This window comes from Neltuma alba, unplaced genomic scaffold (assembly GCF_004799145.2).
Source record: "Neltuma alba isolate B1F8T4 unplaced genomic scaffold, ASM479914v2 tig00010659_pilon, whole genome shotgun sequence".
Classification (NCBI taxonomy): domain Eukaryota; kingdom Viridiplantae; phylum Streptophyta; class Magnoliopsida; order Fabales; family Fabaceae; genus Neltuma; species Neltuma alba.
Genome location: NW_021635504.1, coordinates 1 through 15,813, shown reverse-complemented (window position 1 = coordinate 15,813; position 15,813 = coordinate 1). Strand labels below are relative to the sequence as shown.

Below are 15,813 nucleotides of genomic sequence, written 5' to 3'. Positions count from 1 at the left end.
GGAGACTCACCTACTACAACCAGGTGCGCGACGCGGGTTGGATCCAAACGTAATCGGAGCAAAACTCCGGTAAACTGAGTAGACAAAAAAAAAAAAGTATTGTGTCTCATAGTGCGTCACCAGTAGTATTCCAGAAGTCATCAAAGTAAGATCTTGAGACCAAATACTACGAGATCTAGATAACTTGAAATAATCCACATTCACTCCAAACATAAGTTAATAGAAAACTAAAAAAAAAATGCAGTCCAAAATACAAAATTTAAAGAAAGAAAAGCTGGGTTTTCTAAAGGTATGCTGATGACGACTTGTGGAGGGCCGCCGCAGTTGATGGCGGAGGCAACGGCGGAGGAGAGGGATGCGTTGGAGAGGAGTAGGAAGAAGGTGAGGAAAGCGGGGATAGCATTCAACGAGGAAGAATTTCCTAGACTAATCGGAAAGGAACAGGAAAGCCGAGAGGAAGGGGGGAAACGCTCTTACCGTGATTCTGTGAAAGAAGGTGGTGCGACGTCGAGAGCAGGGTTATTCAGAATGGAGGATGAGGAGTCCGTTGATACTGGGTTTGATGCCTTAGAAGATTTGAACGAGGGCATCTGGATAGATAGAGCAAATCCGCAGAAGTCGAATATAGTAGTGTCGGTTGAAGAGAATCGGAGGATAGGAGAGATTTTCTCGCAAACTTTGGTTGTTAAACTGGTGGGGAAGACAATGACACTGGCAGCCATGAAGAGAAACCTGCTGCATCTATGGGGGAAAAGGGGGAAGGTGAAAGTATCAGATGTTGAGAATGATTACTATATGGTTGGCTTTCAGGATGTTGATGACTACATGAACGCCTTAACCGGCGGACCATGGACTCTATTTGATTCTTATCTGAGTGTGATGAGATGGAGGTCTGATTTTGAACCATTGATGGAAGAGATAACTAAGATTGCTGTTTGGGTGAGACTGCCGGGATTATCGTTTAAGTATTTCGATAAGAAGATTCTGTGGAATGTCGGAAGTGCCATTGGTAAGGTGTTGAGGGTAGATACAAGCACGGCTACAAGAGCAAGAGGAATGTATGCTCGAATATGCGTAGAAGTTGACCTTAAACAGCCGTTGATCCCCCAGTATACAATTGATGGAGTGACAAAGCAAATAGAGTATGAAAGCATGGGACTCTTGTGCTTGTGCTGTGGCCGTTTTGGGCACGTAAAAGATCACTGCAAAGAAGGTAAAAGGGCAGATAAAAAAGACGGATATGAGAGTCAAAATACTAGGGAGGATATGGAGGTGGAAGGTCCCTGGAAAGTGGTACAGAGAAGTAGGAGGGGTAGAAGGGTGCAGAACCAAGTGGGGAGTGTTGCAGGGACGTCACGTTTCTCAGTGCTTGAGAGGCAGACCGAGAGGGAAGAGGAGAATGAACAGGGGGTGGCACCAATGCAAGATATAACTAATGGAAGTAGAGTGGATGCAAGAAGTGGAAGGAGTAAGGAGACTCATCGAAGAAATACAGATAAATCACAACAGAAAGGGAATGAAGGAATCATTTTCAGAGCAACGAATGTGGAAAATGAAAAAGAGAGCAGAATTGAAAATGGAAAAAATATGTTAATCATTAAAAGGAATCAGAGTGGGACTATGGTTCCCTATAATGAGCCATGGAAAAGGGAAGAGAAGCAAGTTACAATGCGAGATGGAGATGATCAGGTGATGGTTACAGGAGAGGAAAGTCTCCTCACAAGCGAGGTGGACAGAGGGCCTCAGAGAGAGTAGGTAAGTAATACAATACCTGAAGTAGATAATTTTGTTGACGTGATTGATGGTGAATCCATGGTGGATTAAATCCTGTTGATGTAATGCTCTTTCTTTATAATTATGATTAAGTTGATAATTTGGAATTGTCGTGGAGCTGCAAGTAATAAGAGTATAGCAGCAGTGAAAGAAATTAATAGATTACATAAGCCGGATTTGTTTGCTTTGGTTGAAACTAGGGTGAGTGGAAACAAAGTAAAAGATATTGTGAAGAGAATGGGGTTTAATTTCTCTGTGAGAGTGGAAGCAAGGGGGTATACTGGTGGAATCTGGCTTTGTTGGAAGGAGGAGAACCTCAGTGTTGAAGTTCTTTGGGAGTGTGAGGAATTCTTACATGTCAGAATTGACAGAAGCAACTCGTTAGTGTGCTTCTGCACCATAGTCTATGCAAACCCGCAGGGAGTAAGGAGAAATGAATTATGGGATAAATGGAATGTGATTGCACAGGAGGTGAAAGGTCCTTGGCTCATAGGGGGTGGTTTTAATGATATTGCCTCTCTAAGTGAGCAAAGCGGAGGCATGGGGGCTAATATTAACAGATGTAATGCGTTTCGTGATTGGATTCATAGGAATGTTTTGATTGATTTAGATCCAGTGGGTCCGTTTTTTACTTGGAGGGGACCTAAATGGGAAGGAAGGGAAAGGGTGTTTAAGAGACTGGACAGAGGTTTGTGCAATGTGGAATGGCAGAATGCCTACTCAAATGCGTTTGTACGAGTGCTTCCCAGAATTCACTCGGATCATCATCCCCTTTTATTTAACTTCAGCGGACAACAAACTGTTTGGGTAGAGAGGCCGTTTCGTTTTGAAGCCATGTGGTTAAAGCATCCGGATTTTAAGAACTTCATGGAGAAGAAATGGAATAAGGGAGAAGAGATGGTTAAGGCACTGGAAAGCTTGAAAGAAGCCTTGAGAGTTTGGAATAAGGAGGTGTTTGGGGATTTGAGGAAGAGGAAGAATAAGCTTTTGGCAAGAATTGGTGGTATACAGCAAAGTTTGGGTAAAAGCAGAAATCCGTTTTTGGATGAACTAAGCCAAGAGCTTCAGCAAGAACTGATGGAACTCCTGCTACAAGAGGAGATTTTCTGGTTCCAAAAATCTCGGGGGGAGTGGATGGAAAATGGGGACAGAAATACACACTATTATCATTTAAAAACTCTGAACAGGAGGAGGAGAAACAGGATTGTAATGTTAAAAGATGAATATGGGATGTGGATTGACAACGAGATAGAGCTAATAGAAATGGTCCGGAATTATTTCATTAATATGTTTACAAAGGAAGTAGGAGGAAGAAGGTGGGTAGATACAAAACAAAGATGGGGGACAGTGTCTCAGGAATGCTTAAATAGGTTGAATAAGAATGTAGGGAGGGAGGAGATAAGAAGGGCCATGTTTAATATAGGGGCATTTAAAGCTCCTGGAATTGATGGATTTCCTGCTGCTTTCTATCAAAGTAACTGGGAATTAGTGGGGAAAAATGTTATACGCAGTATTCATAATATGTGGGAGAATCCTTGCAAGATTAAAGAGGTGAACGAGACACTTACAGTACTTATACCAAAAAATGAAAAGCCTGAAAGGGTAACGCAGATGAGACCAATTTCATTATGCACAGTAATGTATAAGGTGCTGTCTAAAATCCTAGTCAACAGATTGAAACCGATTTTAAGTAAGATAGTTTCTCCCTATCAGACGAGTTTTGTACCAGGGAGATGTATACAGGAAAACATCATTATTGCTAAAGAAATTGATCATTTGATGAGTAGAATGAGTGGGAAGAAGGGTTTCATGGCAATTAAAATTGATTTGGAGAAGGCATATGATAGGATGAGCTGGGAATTCCTATATAGAGTTCTTGGCGAGATTGGAATAAATGGGAAGATTTTGGAGGTTATTGAAGCGTGCGTGAATACTACTAGTTTTCAGATTCTGTGGAATGGAGCCAAGTCCACCTCGTTTTTGCCTTCAAGAGGAGTGAGACAAGGTGACCCCTTGTCACCTTATCTTTTTGTGATGGGTATGGAAAAATTGTCACATATAATTGCAGATGCAGTAACAGCAAAACAGTGGAGACCAATTAAGATAGGGAGGAAAAAGATGGAAGTGCCCCACTTGATGTTTGCAGATGATTTGTTGCTTTTTTGTGAAGCTGAAAGGGATCAAGTTGAGGTGGTGACAAGATGTTTGCAGAAATTTGCTGAGATGTCTGGGCAAAAAATAAATCCTCAAAAGACTACTGTATGTTTCTCCAGGAACGTAAGCGAGGAAAACCAGAATGAACTTGTTAATATATGTGGTTTCAGCAAAGCAGAAGGGATTGGTAGATATTTGGGGGCCCAAGTAGTTAGGGGAAGAAACCTAAGAAGAAACTTTGATTTCATAATCGATAAAGTGCAAAAGAAACTCAGTGGATGGAAGAGGAATAGTCTATCCTTGGCTGGAAGGTTGACATTGGTGCAATCTGTTACTCAACAAATGCCTGTTTATCATATGCTACATGAAGACATACCAAAAGGTGTCTGCAAACAATTAGAAAAGTTATAGCGAGAATTTATATGGGGAGAAGAAGGGGGAAAAGAAAATTCCATGCTTTAGGGTGGAATAGATTATGTAGACCCAAGGAGACAGGAGGTTATGGGCTCAAAGACCTTAAAACAATGAATGATGCTTTACTTTGCAAGACTGGTTGGGAAATGATGGCAAAACCTGAGAAGTTGGTGTCGAAGGTGCTTAATGCAAAATATGGAAGGAAAGTAGAACTGGGGAGAGAATGTGTTGTGAAGAAGGGGGATTCAGCAATATGGAAGAGATTGGGCAGTTTGTGGAAGGACATGGTGGAAAATGTTGGCTGGGAAGTAGGAAATGGAAGGAGAATCAAGTTCTGGGAAGACAACTGGTTTACACAAATGGGGACCTTAAAAGAGAAATGCATAAGAACTCTGAATGAGGAAGAACTAAAGGCAAAAGTGGCAGACTTTATTACAGAAAATGGTGAGTGGAATACGGTACTGTTGAAAAATTTTTTGACTGAGGAGACTATTGAAAAAATACAAACTGTGCCACCTCTTAAAATGGATGAGCCTGATGATACTATTAAATGGTTGGGGAATGCTAATGGAAAATACGTAGTTTCGGATATGTACAACGACCTGAAAGGATTTGATAGAGAAGGATCAAACTTAGTTTGGAAGAGGATCTGGGAATGGAGGGGGCCTAGGAGAATACAAATATTCATGTGGGTTGCATCTAATGGGGGTTTGTTAACCTCTGTTCGGAGGAGTAAAATGATAAATACTTCCCCAATCTGCGTTCTATGTAGGGAAAAAGAGGAGGACACACTCCACGTTCTCCGAGACTGTGTGATAGCAAGGTGGATATGGAGGGCGATCTTGGGAGGTAGAAGATGGGAAACTTTTTTCAACCTGGCACTGAATGAGTGGTTTATCCAAACCTTAGCAGGAAAAGAGGTGTCTGGAGGGATTGGAAAATAGTGTTTGCTGTAACCGTTTGGTTTCTATGGCAATGGAGGAACCGTAGCTTATTTGAGACTGATTTTGAGAGACCAAGCGATCCTGTGGCTGCAATTTACAGGTATGTAAATGAAATTAGAGAGATATTAGAGAAGAAGGAGAAGGGAGTACAGGAGGTGTGTATGCAGATCAAATGGAATAAACCTGATACAGGGTGGATCAAAATGAATATTGATGGTGCTGTATGTGAAAATGGCGGGATAGCTGGATGCGAAGGAGTTTTTCGAGACAATGAAGGCAGATGGATTGGAGGATTTGCTCAAAAATTGGGAAGATGCAGTGTGGAGGATGCTGAGTTGTGGGCGCTATTTACTGGGATGGATCTTTTGAAGCAAATACCCCATAAGAGAGTGATCATTGAATCAGATTCCATGATTGTTATTCGAAAGTTGGAAGAGATGCTACTAGGAGGAGAAGGTAGCAGCAGATTTATGGAAAGAATAAATGATCTTTTACACTATGTTTGGTACGGGGTTTTCGGAGGGGAGGGGAGGGAAGTTGCTCCCCTCCCCTTGTTTGGCTGGTATAATTTTTTAGAAGGGGAGGGGAGCTCCTCCCCTCCCCTCGTTTGGTTAAGATATTTTTTAAGAGGGGAGGGGTTTTTCTCCCCTCCCCTTCCCTTCTAGCCTCCCCTCCAAAAGTGGGGTTTTTTGGAGGGGAGACGAGAGATGATATTTTAATTCCTTATATACCCTTTTGATTTGTTAACTTCTAATCAGTCATAAACATTTCTACCTAAGAGAGTTCTTTTGAGCATCTAATAAGAGGTTATTAAGATAATTATCTCCAAAATTAGTAAGCATTTGTAAACTTTTTTCTCTTCTTCTAATTCTAAGAGGCCGTTGGTATTTTCTTTTACCTTCAAGGTCTTTTCTCTGATTGAAATCTATCACTTGTGAGTTTTTTGTCTTGATATTCTATAAGTGTGTGACTGTATCTTGTAAATCAAAATTAGTGAATTGTATTATATATATATATAGTTATATCTTAACAAAATAAAAAGTGAGAAAATTCATTTAAATTTATACGAGGCTAAAATAGTCAATTTTTTATTAGAACAAAATAAGGTATTATTAAAATTGCTCCCTCCCCTCCCCTCCAATCAATCCAAACAGGAGATCATTAAAATTCCTCCCCTCCCTTCCCCTCCCTCCCCTCCCCTTTGTAGCTACCCTCCCCTCCCCTCCCCTCCCCTTCCTTCTTGATTAAAATCCCTCCCCTCCCTTCCTCCGTCGAGCCAAACATAGCGTCTCCCCTTCCCTCCGTCGAGCCAAACATAGCGTTAGGGTGTGTTGGGTTGGAGGGGAGGGGAGGGGAGGGGAGGGGAGGGAAAATGAGCCCCTCCCCTCATTTGGTTAAAAATTTTGGAGGGAGGGGAGCTAAAATGTCCCCTCCCCTCCCCTCCCCATTTGGCTCCCCTCCAAATTGGGGGTTTTTGGAGGGGGAGCCAAAATTTTGGACCATTATGCCCTTATGGTTTTTTTAATATTCCACTCCTACCCATAAAATATATATTATAATATTTATTTCAAATAAAAAATATATTATCCTAAGTAAAAATAAAAAATAAATACATTATTATAATTAAAAATATTTAAAAATGATTTAAAAATAAAAAATATTTAAATAAAAAATTATAATATATAAAATAATTGTTTTTTATAAATATATTATTTATTAAATATATTTTAAAGCTGGAAAAAAAGATAGCCTAAAGAAAATAAAATTTCATTTTTCTTAGAGCATATAAATTGTTAATTTGATTATTTTAAATATATTATTATATTAATTAGAATAAAAAATTACTATACCAATTTTTAATACACATATTAACATGATAAGACTGAATTTTTATTAAATTATATAATTTAAATTAAGATGTAAATTAATTTATATAATATATCAATAAAAAACATAAACTAATATGTAAGGGTAAAATGGTAAATTGATTATTACTATCCCTCCCCTCCCCTTCTTGAACCAAACAAGGGATCATTAAATACCCTCCCCTCCCCTCCTTTTTAATCAAACCAAACAAGGTGAGGATAAAACCCTCCCTCCTCCTCCCTCCCCTACCCCTCCCTCCCCTCCCTCCCCTTCCCCCCCTCAAACCAAACAGACCCTTAGGGTCTGTTTGGTTTGAGGGGAGGGAAGGGGAGGGAGGGGAGGGAGGGGTAGGGAGGGGAGGGGAGGTTTTATCCTCACCTTGTTTGGTTTGATTAAAAAGGGGAGGGGGAGGGGAGGGTATTAATGATCCCTTGTTGGTCAAGGAGGGGAGGGGAGGGATAGTAATAATCAATTACCATTTTACACCTTACATATTAGTTTATGTTTTTATTGATATATTATATAAATTAATTTACATCTTAATTTAAATTATATAATTTAATAAAAAATTCAGTCTTATCATGTTAATATGTGTATTAAAAAATTGGTAGAGTAATTTTTTATTCTAATTAAGATAATAATATATTTAAAATAATCAAATTAACAAATTTTATATGCTCTAAGAAAAATGAAATTTTATTTTCTTTAGGCTATCTTTTTTTTCCAGCTTTAAAATATATTTAATAAATAATATATTTATAAAAACAATTAATTTTATATATTATAATTTTTATTTAAATATTTTTTATTTTAAATAATTTTTATAATATATTTTTAATTATAATAATGTATATATTTTTATTTTTTACTTAGGATAATATATTTTTATTTGAAATAAATATATAATAATATATTTATGGGTAGGAGTGGAATATTAAAAAAAACCATAAGGGCATAATGGTCCAAAATTTTGGCTCCCCTCCAAAACCCCCAATTTGGAGGGGAGCCAAAATGGGGGAGGGGAGGGGAGGGGAGGGGACATTTTAGCTCCCCTCCCCTCCAAAATTTTTAACCAAATGAGGGGAGGGGCTCATTTTCCCTCCCCTCCCCCTCCCCTCCCCTCCAACCAAACACACCCTTAAGATCAGGGTGGGAGCTGCGGACGAGTCATGCCTTTAGGGAGGGTAATGCAGTAGCTGATTGGTTAGCCAAATGGAGCTTCCTTCGATCCAATGAAATACAGATGTTATGGGAACCACCTGTTGGGGTCCGATGCTGTTGGATAGAGATGTCTTGGGTTGCACTAAACCAGAATCCTTTTGCGTTAGTTTTATTTGGGCTGTTAGCCCCCTCTTGTATAAAAAAAAAAATGAAAACTAAAAAATGAAAAAAAAAAAAAAAAAAAAAACTTGCGATTGAGCAGCCTGAAATAACCTGCAATCATGACCACTACGGCATCTCTGTGTTGAAGATGCAATAGCTAATCCTTGCCCTGACAATACTACCTCTAGTTTCTTCTCTAACCATCTTATCCCTCCAAATAATATTCTTCTGCGCAACCTAATTTTTAATGAAGTTAATATAAATTCGAATTGAATACAATATGAATTTGGTTTAATACAATTTAATAAACATGAATGTAAACTATAAAATTTCTATTAAATTTTTATTTTTATAAAAATTCAAATAAATGCTTTTATGACATAAATTAATTCATAAAATGATTTTCGTTAATTGAGTTAATTAATCTGGTTATTTGAGTAATTAACTTCGACTTATTCCTAATTCCCCGCTTAAAATTAAAATTAATTATAACCCGACAAAACACAATATAGTAGCTAGTAGTGGCGGAAGGACTTTTCTATGCCTGCGAACAAGCATTCTACACTCCGTTGGACGCCGTCTAACGTTGTCCGCTTCGAACCCTAGGGGTTTGTCTACTCCCAAAATCCTGTGGGATTGGCTTTGAGTCTGGTGAATTTGTTCCCGCGTCATCTGTTATCTGCGTTAGTTGTTCCCCGCTGAGTGTAATATGGTAGGAATTCGTTATTTTCATTCGCATTTGTTCATTTTAAACTGTCCCTGATACTGGGCGGGCAATGGGTTTGATGCCTAAGCAACCTGTGTTTTGCCTAAAATTGCCATGGGATGTCAATCAAAGTAACAAAACTTCTGACGCTTGCAACTTTGATGGTCCTTGGCTATTCAAGTCAATCCAAAATCTTGGATCAATTGCTTTCAAGTTTGCCAATTCACTTGCAAAATCTCCAAGTTCTCCGATGATTTCTCTCAATCCCTTGCAATTGGATGAGAAAACCAAGGGGAGGCAGAAAATGACTCCAATTGAGCAAGGGGAGGCAGAGCAGAGAGCTTTTGCCTCTGCTCTAGCCAGTGGGAAGGAGGCTACAGTGATTGAGTTCTACTCTCCCAAATGCAGGCTTTGCAATTCTTTGCTTAAATTTGTTTCTGAGGTAGAGACACGGAATTCTGATTGGCTCAATATTGTCATGGCTGATGCTGAGAATGAGAAATGGCTACCTGAGGTATCTTATTTTCCGTAGAGTATATTGATGAAAAATTTTGTTGCTTTGGTTCTCCAACCTCTGTCAGATGCATGAAGTTTGTTTTAAATGTTTTGATTCTCTGTCACCCAAGATGAAGTTGTCCTTGGCCTTAATCTTTCATTGCATATCTTCTTACAAATATCATCAATTCACCACTATAGTTGGTATTCATTTTAACTGAATCCCAATTCCTTTCCTTGCTTTCCATCAAGATTATTGCAACATCTTCACTTCATGCCTCTTGAAAACTAGTGATTCTAACTTTTTCTGCTGCAAAACTCATGAGATGGTTTCCGGAGTCTTTCAGTCAAGCGAAGATCCAATCATATGCCCTAGTATTACACTTCAATTTAAAGCTCAAGCCATTAGATTTTAGGCCTCTTGTCAGATAATTGTCCGTTTATTTATTGTGTCCTTTTAGACATGAAAGTCTTCAATTTTAGTGTCTTCATATGTAGAGCTTGACTGATAATGATGCTTGTAAAACACTATATGGTTTTTTATTGAATCCAGTAAATATTGTATATTATGAGATGCAGCTTACAAGGTCCTTTCCCTTTTGTCCATGGAATAATCTGTTTGGTTTTGGAGTGCTAGGGAATTACGAAGTATGTTTTCCCATATTGAAAGAACATCTTTGAAGGGTTTTTGCAGAGTAAGCAGGCTAAACTTATTAGTGATATGGTTTTGTGGGGTTTTTTTTTTTTTTTTTGGGGAGTGGCAATGGCGTACTTTGTGAATAATTGATTGTTATGGTTTTCATGCTAGTCATTTGCCCCTTGGAAGGAGAAGCTTGTTTAACATGGCTTCTTCATGCTGACTTGTATTGAAATTGTATTATTGCAGCTCCTTAATTACGATGTGAGGTATGTTCCATGCTTTGTGCTTCTTGACAAAAAAGGAAGGGCCCTTGCAAAAACAGGTGTTCCACACAGTCGTTTACATGTAATATCAGGTCTATCCCATCTTCTCAAAATGAAGCGTCCTCTTCAACAAAATCAAGGATCAAGGCAGATTGATGCATGATTATAAGACAGCACATACTATTATTTGTATCTGCTGTATTGTTACTTTGTTAATGCCCCGAATACCTTTTTTGAAACGATTCTCTGAGTGTCTGATAATATTAGAATAATGTATTTGGTTAGTTATACTAATTGTAAGTGTTTGATATTATTGTCAGTAGCTTAAATTATCTTGATCAAAACAACATCAAATAATGGAATCTTGATGTGAGTTTCGCAGGTTTGGAGCATCCCAACATCACTTAAAAAAATGTTGTTATTATGTAAGTTGAGACAAAAATTCTCTTACATATTTACTTTATATATATATACACACACCTTAAAATCACTTTTAAAATCATAATTGTTTTCCATCTATACACTTATTTTGTAAAGATAGGAATGAGTTCCCTTAATTTATGAGAAGTTTGATTTTATTATATGGAAATTTTGAGAAAACCATTTGAAATCTTTGTTATGAAACTATGTCTGAAACATTATATTACCTTTAGGTTTGGATATAAGATTTTATTTTAGAGTGGAAATTATATTACCAATTATTTTCTTTTAATGAAAAACAATTAAAATGCATAAATAATAAAAATAAAACAATACAAGAGTGTATAACTAGATACAAGTTAAAAAAAGGACAAGAGGTAAAAAATAAATTAACCGAGGAAAAAGCAAAAAAGAAAGTAAATTAATAATATCTTTATGAATAACATCAGAAGAGTTCACAATAGCTCTTTTTGCAGGTAAGTATTTCTTGTTAATGCAAAATACTTGTAGTTTTTTTTGACTATCCGCTGAGAGTGAAGGTGACTTGCAAACTTGCAAATCCAGATAAGGTTAGCATGAAAACATGAAATGTTAAAGTGATGATTTTGTCAAGGAGTTTTTTTTCACAGGAAATGTTGAATAGGTTGGCCCTGATAGCAAATCCATGATTTGCAATTGTATGTTATATTTAGGATCGGAGAAATAGTATGTAGCTTTGGTCCAAAACCAAAAACAGACATTATATGCAGCCTTTTATGCTGGTGAGGACACGGATGCCATTACTTGTGCTGTGTTAACATTTTGGCTGTGGACATCCTAAATTATATTTCCAAGGAACAATGATTCAAATAATCTTAGTACTTACATATGGTCTGGCAGCTTTATAAATTATAACAGGACGCGCAGTTGAGTCAGTTGTGAGATCATTGGTGGCGGATAACCTATATCTTTTATATATTATTTTTTTATGGAATAATCTATGTTTTATTTTATTTTACAATATAAAAGCAAAGCAAAGGTCTGACAGCTAGGTAACCTTATTCTAGATAAAACCAATGCCGAATTGCTTCGATACTGATGGAATCCATAATAGGATGACATGTTGAGAGACCACAAAAAAGTGCTAGGGCGCAGATCAAGTGCCAGAAGAGCTTCTGACTCAAGTCAATGACAGACGATCTGGTCAGAATAGGAAGACTGCCCACCTTTGCATGCCTTCATGTAGACAACCGGGTCTATAGGATTATTAGGTAAGTGGTGGCTCTAACATGACTTTTGTGTCATTTTACGTCTGATGAGCATGTCGGACGTGCCAGCCAGCATAATGTTGGCCTCCTTAAATACCTTAATATCGTCAAATGTGGGACATTGCATCATAATATCAACTTTTCCCAAATACTCATAATCTCGGTGCGAGGATAAAATACACTTTCTTCATGAAATTGCATCTAGATAAACATTTTCATAAATGAAATGCCCCGGGATTGTCATAAGACTTTTGGAATTCACTTCCATCTAATTTCATGATCACCCAAATTTTAAAATAAAAACTCATAGGCAGGGCAGTTGAAGTAGTAAGTTGTAACAGGATTGGACGTTGACAATCTGTAGGTTCGAGTGTCAGTTGGGACTAGTGCTTGTGGATGTGTTATCCAAGACTCTTGTGGAAATTGGACAAAAGGATTCCCCAAACATTTGGGTATCATTCGAGTACTTCAGCTGAGCTTTTGGACATGCTAGAAGGCCTCATCCTCTGCGGGGAAGGAAATCGCGTGCATGTTAATTTTTACATTTTCTCAGAAGGTCTAGAATCCTCTCATGTGACCAATAATATTACAGGATTAGATCTAATGAAAGGAAATAGTTCTCGCAACATCACAAACTAAAATTAAATCTCCACTATGAAGGTATTACATTTAATTAGGCAAAAGTTGCATGAACAAACCTGCAATTAAGAATACCCATGCTTAATTAAAAAAAAAAGACAAAGGAAAGGAAATCCTCTCATGCATGACTGGACTGTCTTCATTGACCACGTCCGTTGAGAAAAGCAATTATTTGAATTTATTCTCGCTTATCAAGTGGGTCGAGATCTGCGCGGTGTTAACGCGGCCCTATTGTTCAAAAATGAAAAGTATGTGCCTTTAATGTTATATCGCAGATGTGTATTTGTTTCCTCCCAGTAGCAGAGCGTGAATGGTTTTACTATTCACGTGGCTTCTAATGGTTGCTTGCTCTCAAATCTTTAGGGCTGCTCATACTGTTACCAGCCGGGATGGGGAATAGGTAGCTTAGAAGGTGTGTGTGTGTAGAGGGAGAGAGAGATGAGAATTTGGAAATTAGCTGCTGATACTATATAACAAATACTGGCCATAGATCAAATCAGATTAAAATAAATACCCCATCACAATACATACCCTGGAGCTCCCTAACCAAAAGCATTGTGATAGATAGACTCTCGTGAAAATGAGAATGACAATGCCTTGTTATTCATCAAGCTACCGATGTTATAAAAAATAAGCCACTCACTCTAGCAGACAGAGGCGGCTCCTCCGTGAGCAACTTTTATATATATACTAAGCTTGGCACATGCAATCAGGAATAGGGTATGTGTAAATGGACTGTTTTGGCTTTCTCAACCTGAGTTGACCCTGTCTGTTCCAGTGACCGGTGACCACTGCTTGCTGGAACTCCGACCAACTGATGCTTTTATTCAGGAAGAGTTGACCATCAGTGCCATGTTTGGTCTAATGGTCTTTAAATTCAGATAAGTTCGATGTCCCACCTGTCAACATCACAACATTATCATCATCAATGTATCGCATTCTGACTTCAACTTCTAAATTAACATAACATCATACCTCTGCTAAATCATGGCAATAAAGTATATGCTACTTAAAATATGAGAACAGGAGAAACTTCTTATTCTTAATATGTCTGAAATCCCGTAATGAACGTGAAATCTGTTTCTACTCCTTATTTGGAAGTTTTGAATTGAAATTTCTGTAATGTAATTTGAAAAGCATCAGCACTACTCACCAATGCGTTGTGCATATTTCCTGGGGAAGCAGAAATGAAGATGTCACTGTGCATGGCCAACATAGTAATCAAACTGCTGCCAATAAGAAGCCTTTCCTTAATCTGTGAAAGTTCATCAGCCGAAGCAAGGCTCTTTTTGCTCTCCATCAGAGGAAACAATTGTCTCAAAGTTGAAATCCTTGCTTTCCCACCATAAACCTGGAAAATACAACTTCTGCAATTAACAACTGCGAAAACACAAGTGTCTCATATTAACATTATCAGGTCAATATTGTGCCAACCAAAGCAAAATAATAGACCTTGTGAGACGCAAGATATAAACGAGTGCTGTTGTCAAACCCCAGAGCTGCTAGCAGTAATCCAATCTCTTCTGGTGTCAATGGACAACGGCCCTGACTCCTCACTCTTCATCGGTGAACTGTGAATTAAGAACCCTTCCCTGCCAATCACCTGTCGATACTTAGCAAGAGCCAGTTTTTCAGCTTTGCCTCCACCAAAGTCACAGGCTGAATGCGCTGCCATATCCTACAAGATGCCAAGAGTTTATCAACGTGAGCCCAAATTGAGAAATAAGGCTCGTAAGAGTTCAGAGAAACTTTGATTCCACAAGTTAAAAATGGATAGAATGTCAATCAGGATATTGCATTCAAATGGAAGGAAAAGTTATGATTTACCAAGTAGTAAAAATCACCTGATAGGAATGCTAGCCGATGCTTTTGTTTCATTAAATTTGTTGCTTCAATCATTAAGGAAAGATTGTCTAACACTGTTTATGCATGCAAAATCAAACCACCCCTCTTTTTATTTGAAATATGTAAGTGAAAGACTGAAAGCAGGCATATTTACATAATTTTTTAGGCTGAAACTCTTGTTACGACTATTCATTTACTTCTGCAATATTCACCTTTTTTAAGAGTAAAATGCAACCCAACCACACGAGGAATGTTCGGTATGTTTCCGCCCCCACCAAAATAAAGGAAACAGCAAGGGTAATATTTAAACCTCATGTTTGATATATGATATTCAGCAAATAGATTAAAGCAAAACCTTATCAAAGCGTAGGTGAGCACAACAAATTTCCCTGCCTTCTCTTATAGTATGCATCATTGGCCATTTGGAGATGGTTGGTGCCCATTTCTCCAGCAGAGCCTTGAGGATAGCGAAGGCGGCTGATAACAGCATCTCCAAGTATTCTGATGTGAGGAACAAAACGTATGCTTGGAAGTTAACTTTACAGCGAAGCCGTTGAATTTCCATAGGCAAGCTATCAAATGTCAGACGGTGAGAAAATGGTGCAATTGCAGCAATACCATGACTGCACCAAATAAAAGATTTCAGAATATCAAAAGATCATATTGTAGAATAATGATGAGCAGAAGACTTGGGAAGAGCAACCTGTAATTAGGCTAGGAACTAAGCCATGTATCACGCACATAATCATGGGGTTTACAAAGTATAATCAGACCCAAATAAGCTGCTTTTAACACATACCCTCCAAGCAGAGCATAGATGTTAATCATGTCCAACTACTTGCCCTCAATTTTGATGTTGCGCTACATCTCATACATATCACTTCTTATTTGTCGCAAATTTTAGTCTTAAAATAATAATTAAAAAAGAAGAAGAAGAAGAAGAAGAAGTTCTGCAAGCAGCTCAATTGTATCAAAGAAAAGAGAGAGCCATGATTGGAGATGAGTTTGGCTACATTAGAGAACATTGATGTGAGTGTTTATATCTCAGCTATCTGAGCCATAATTACTAAACTCTGAAAGCACA

General features: G+C 38.0%; 2 protein-coding genes and 1 pseudogene across 2 annotated transcripts; 2 read left to right on the top strand and 1 right to left on the bottom strand.

Moving 5' to 3' along the window:
• Positions 1 to 297: 297 nt before the first annotated feature.
• On the top strand, positions 298 to 4,338 carry LOC114757963 (uncharacterized). The gene is made up of 2 exons (XM_028946946.1): positions 298 to 1,545; positions 1,867 to 4,338. Exons 1-2 carry the CDS (start codon positions 298 to 300, stop codon positions 4,336 to 4,338), a joined length of 3,720 nt encoding a protein of 1,239 aa, XP_028802779.1.
• Positions 4,339 to 9,165: 4,827 nt separating this feature from the next.
• Positions 9,166 to 10,925, top strand: LOC114757976 (thioredoxin-like protein HCF164, chloroplastic). Its single transcript, XM_028946958.1, has 2 exons — positions 9,166 to 9,694; positions 10,562 to 10,925. The coding sequence occupies exons 1-2, from the start codon at positions 9,251 to 9,253 to the stop codon at positions 10,739 to 10,741; spliced, it is 624 nt and encodes a 207-aa protein (XP_028802791.1). The 5' UTR covers positions 9,166 to 9,250; the 3' UTR covers positions 10,742 to 10,925.
• A 2,589-nt stretch (positions 10,926 to 13,514) lies between these two features.
• LOC114757973 (O-fucosyltransferase 39-like) lies at positions 13,515 to 15,352 on the bottom strand (annotated as a pseudogene).
• Between the last annotated feature and the right edge of the window lie 461 nt (positions 15,353 to 15,813).

Bases quoted from the DNA above. Each gene is read 5' to 3' on its own strand.
- LOC114757963 (XM_028946946.1), top strand. From the start codon at position 298: ATGACGACTTGTGGAGGGCCGCCGCAGTTGATGGCGGAGGCAACGGCG. The intron at 1,546-1,866 runs GTGGAAAATGAA...ATTATGATTAAG, and splicing joins TCATTTTCAGAGCAACGAAT to TTGATAATTTGGAATTGTCG.
- LOC114757976 (XM_028946958.1), top strand. From the start codon at position 9,251: ATGGGTTTGATGCCTAAGCAACCTGTGTTTTGCCTAAAATTGCCATGG. The intron at 9,695-10,561 runs GTATCTTATTTT...GTATTATTGCAG, and splicing joins ATGAGAAATGGCTACCTGAG to CTCCTTAATTACGATGTGAG.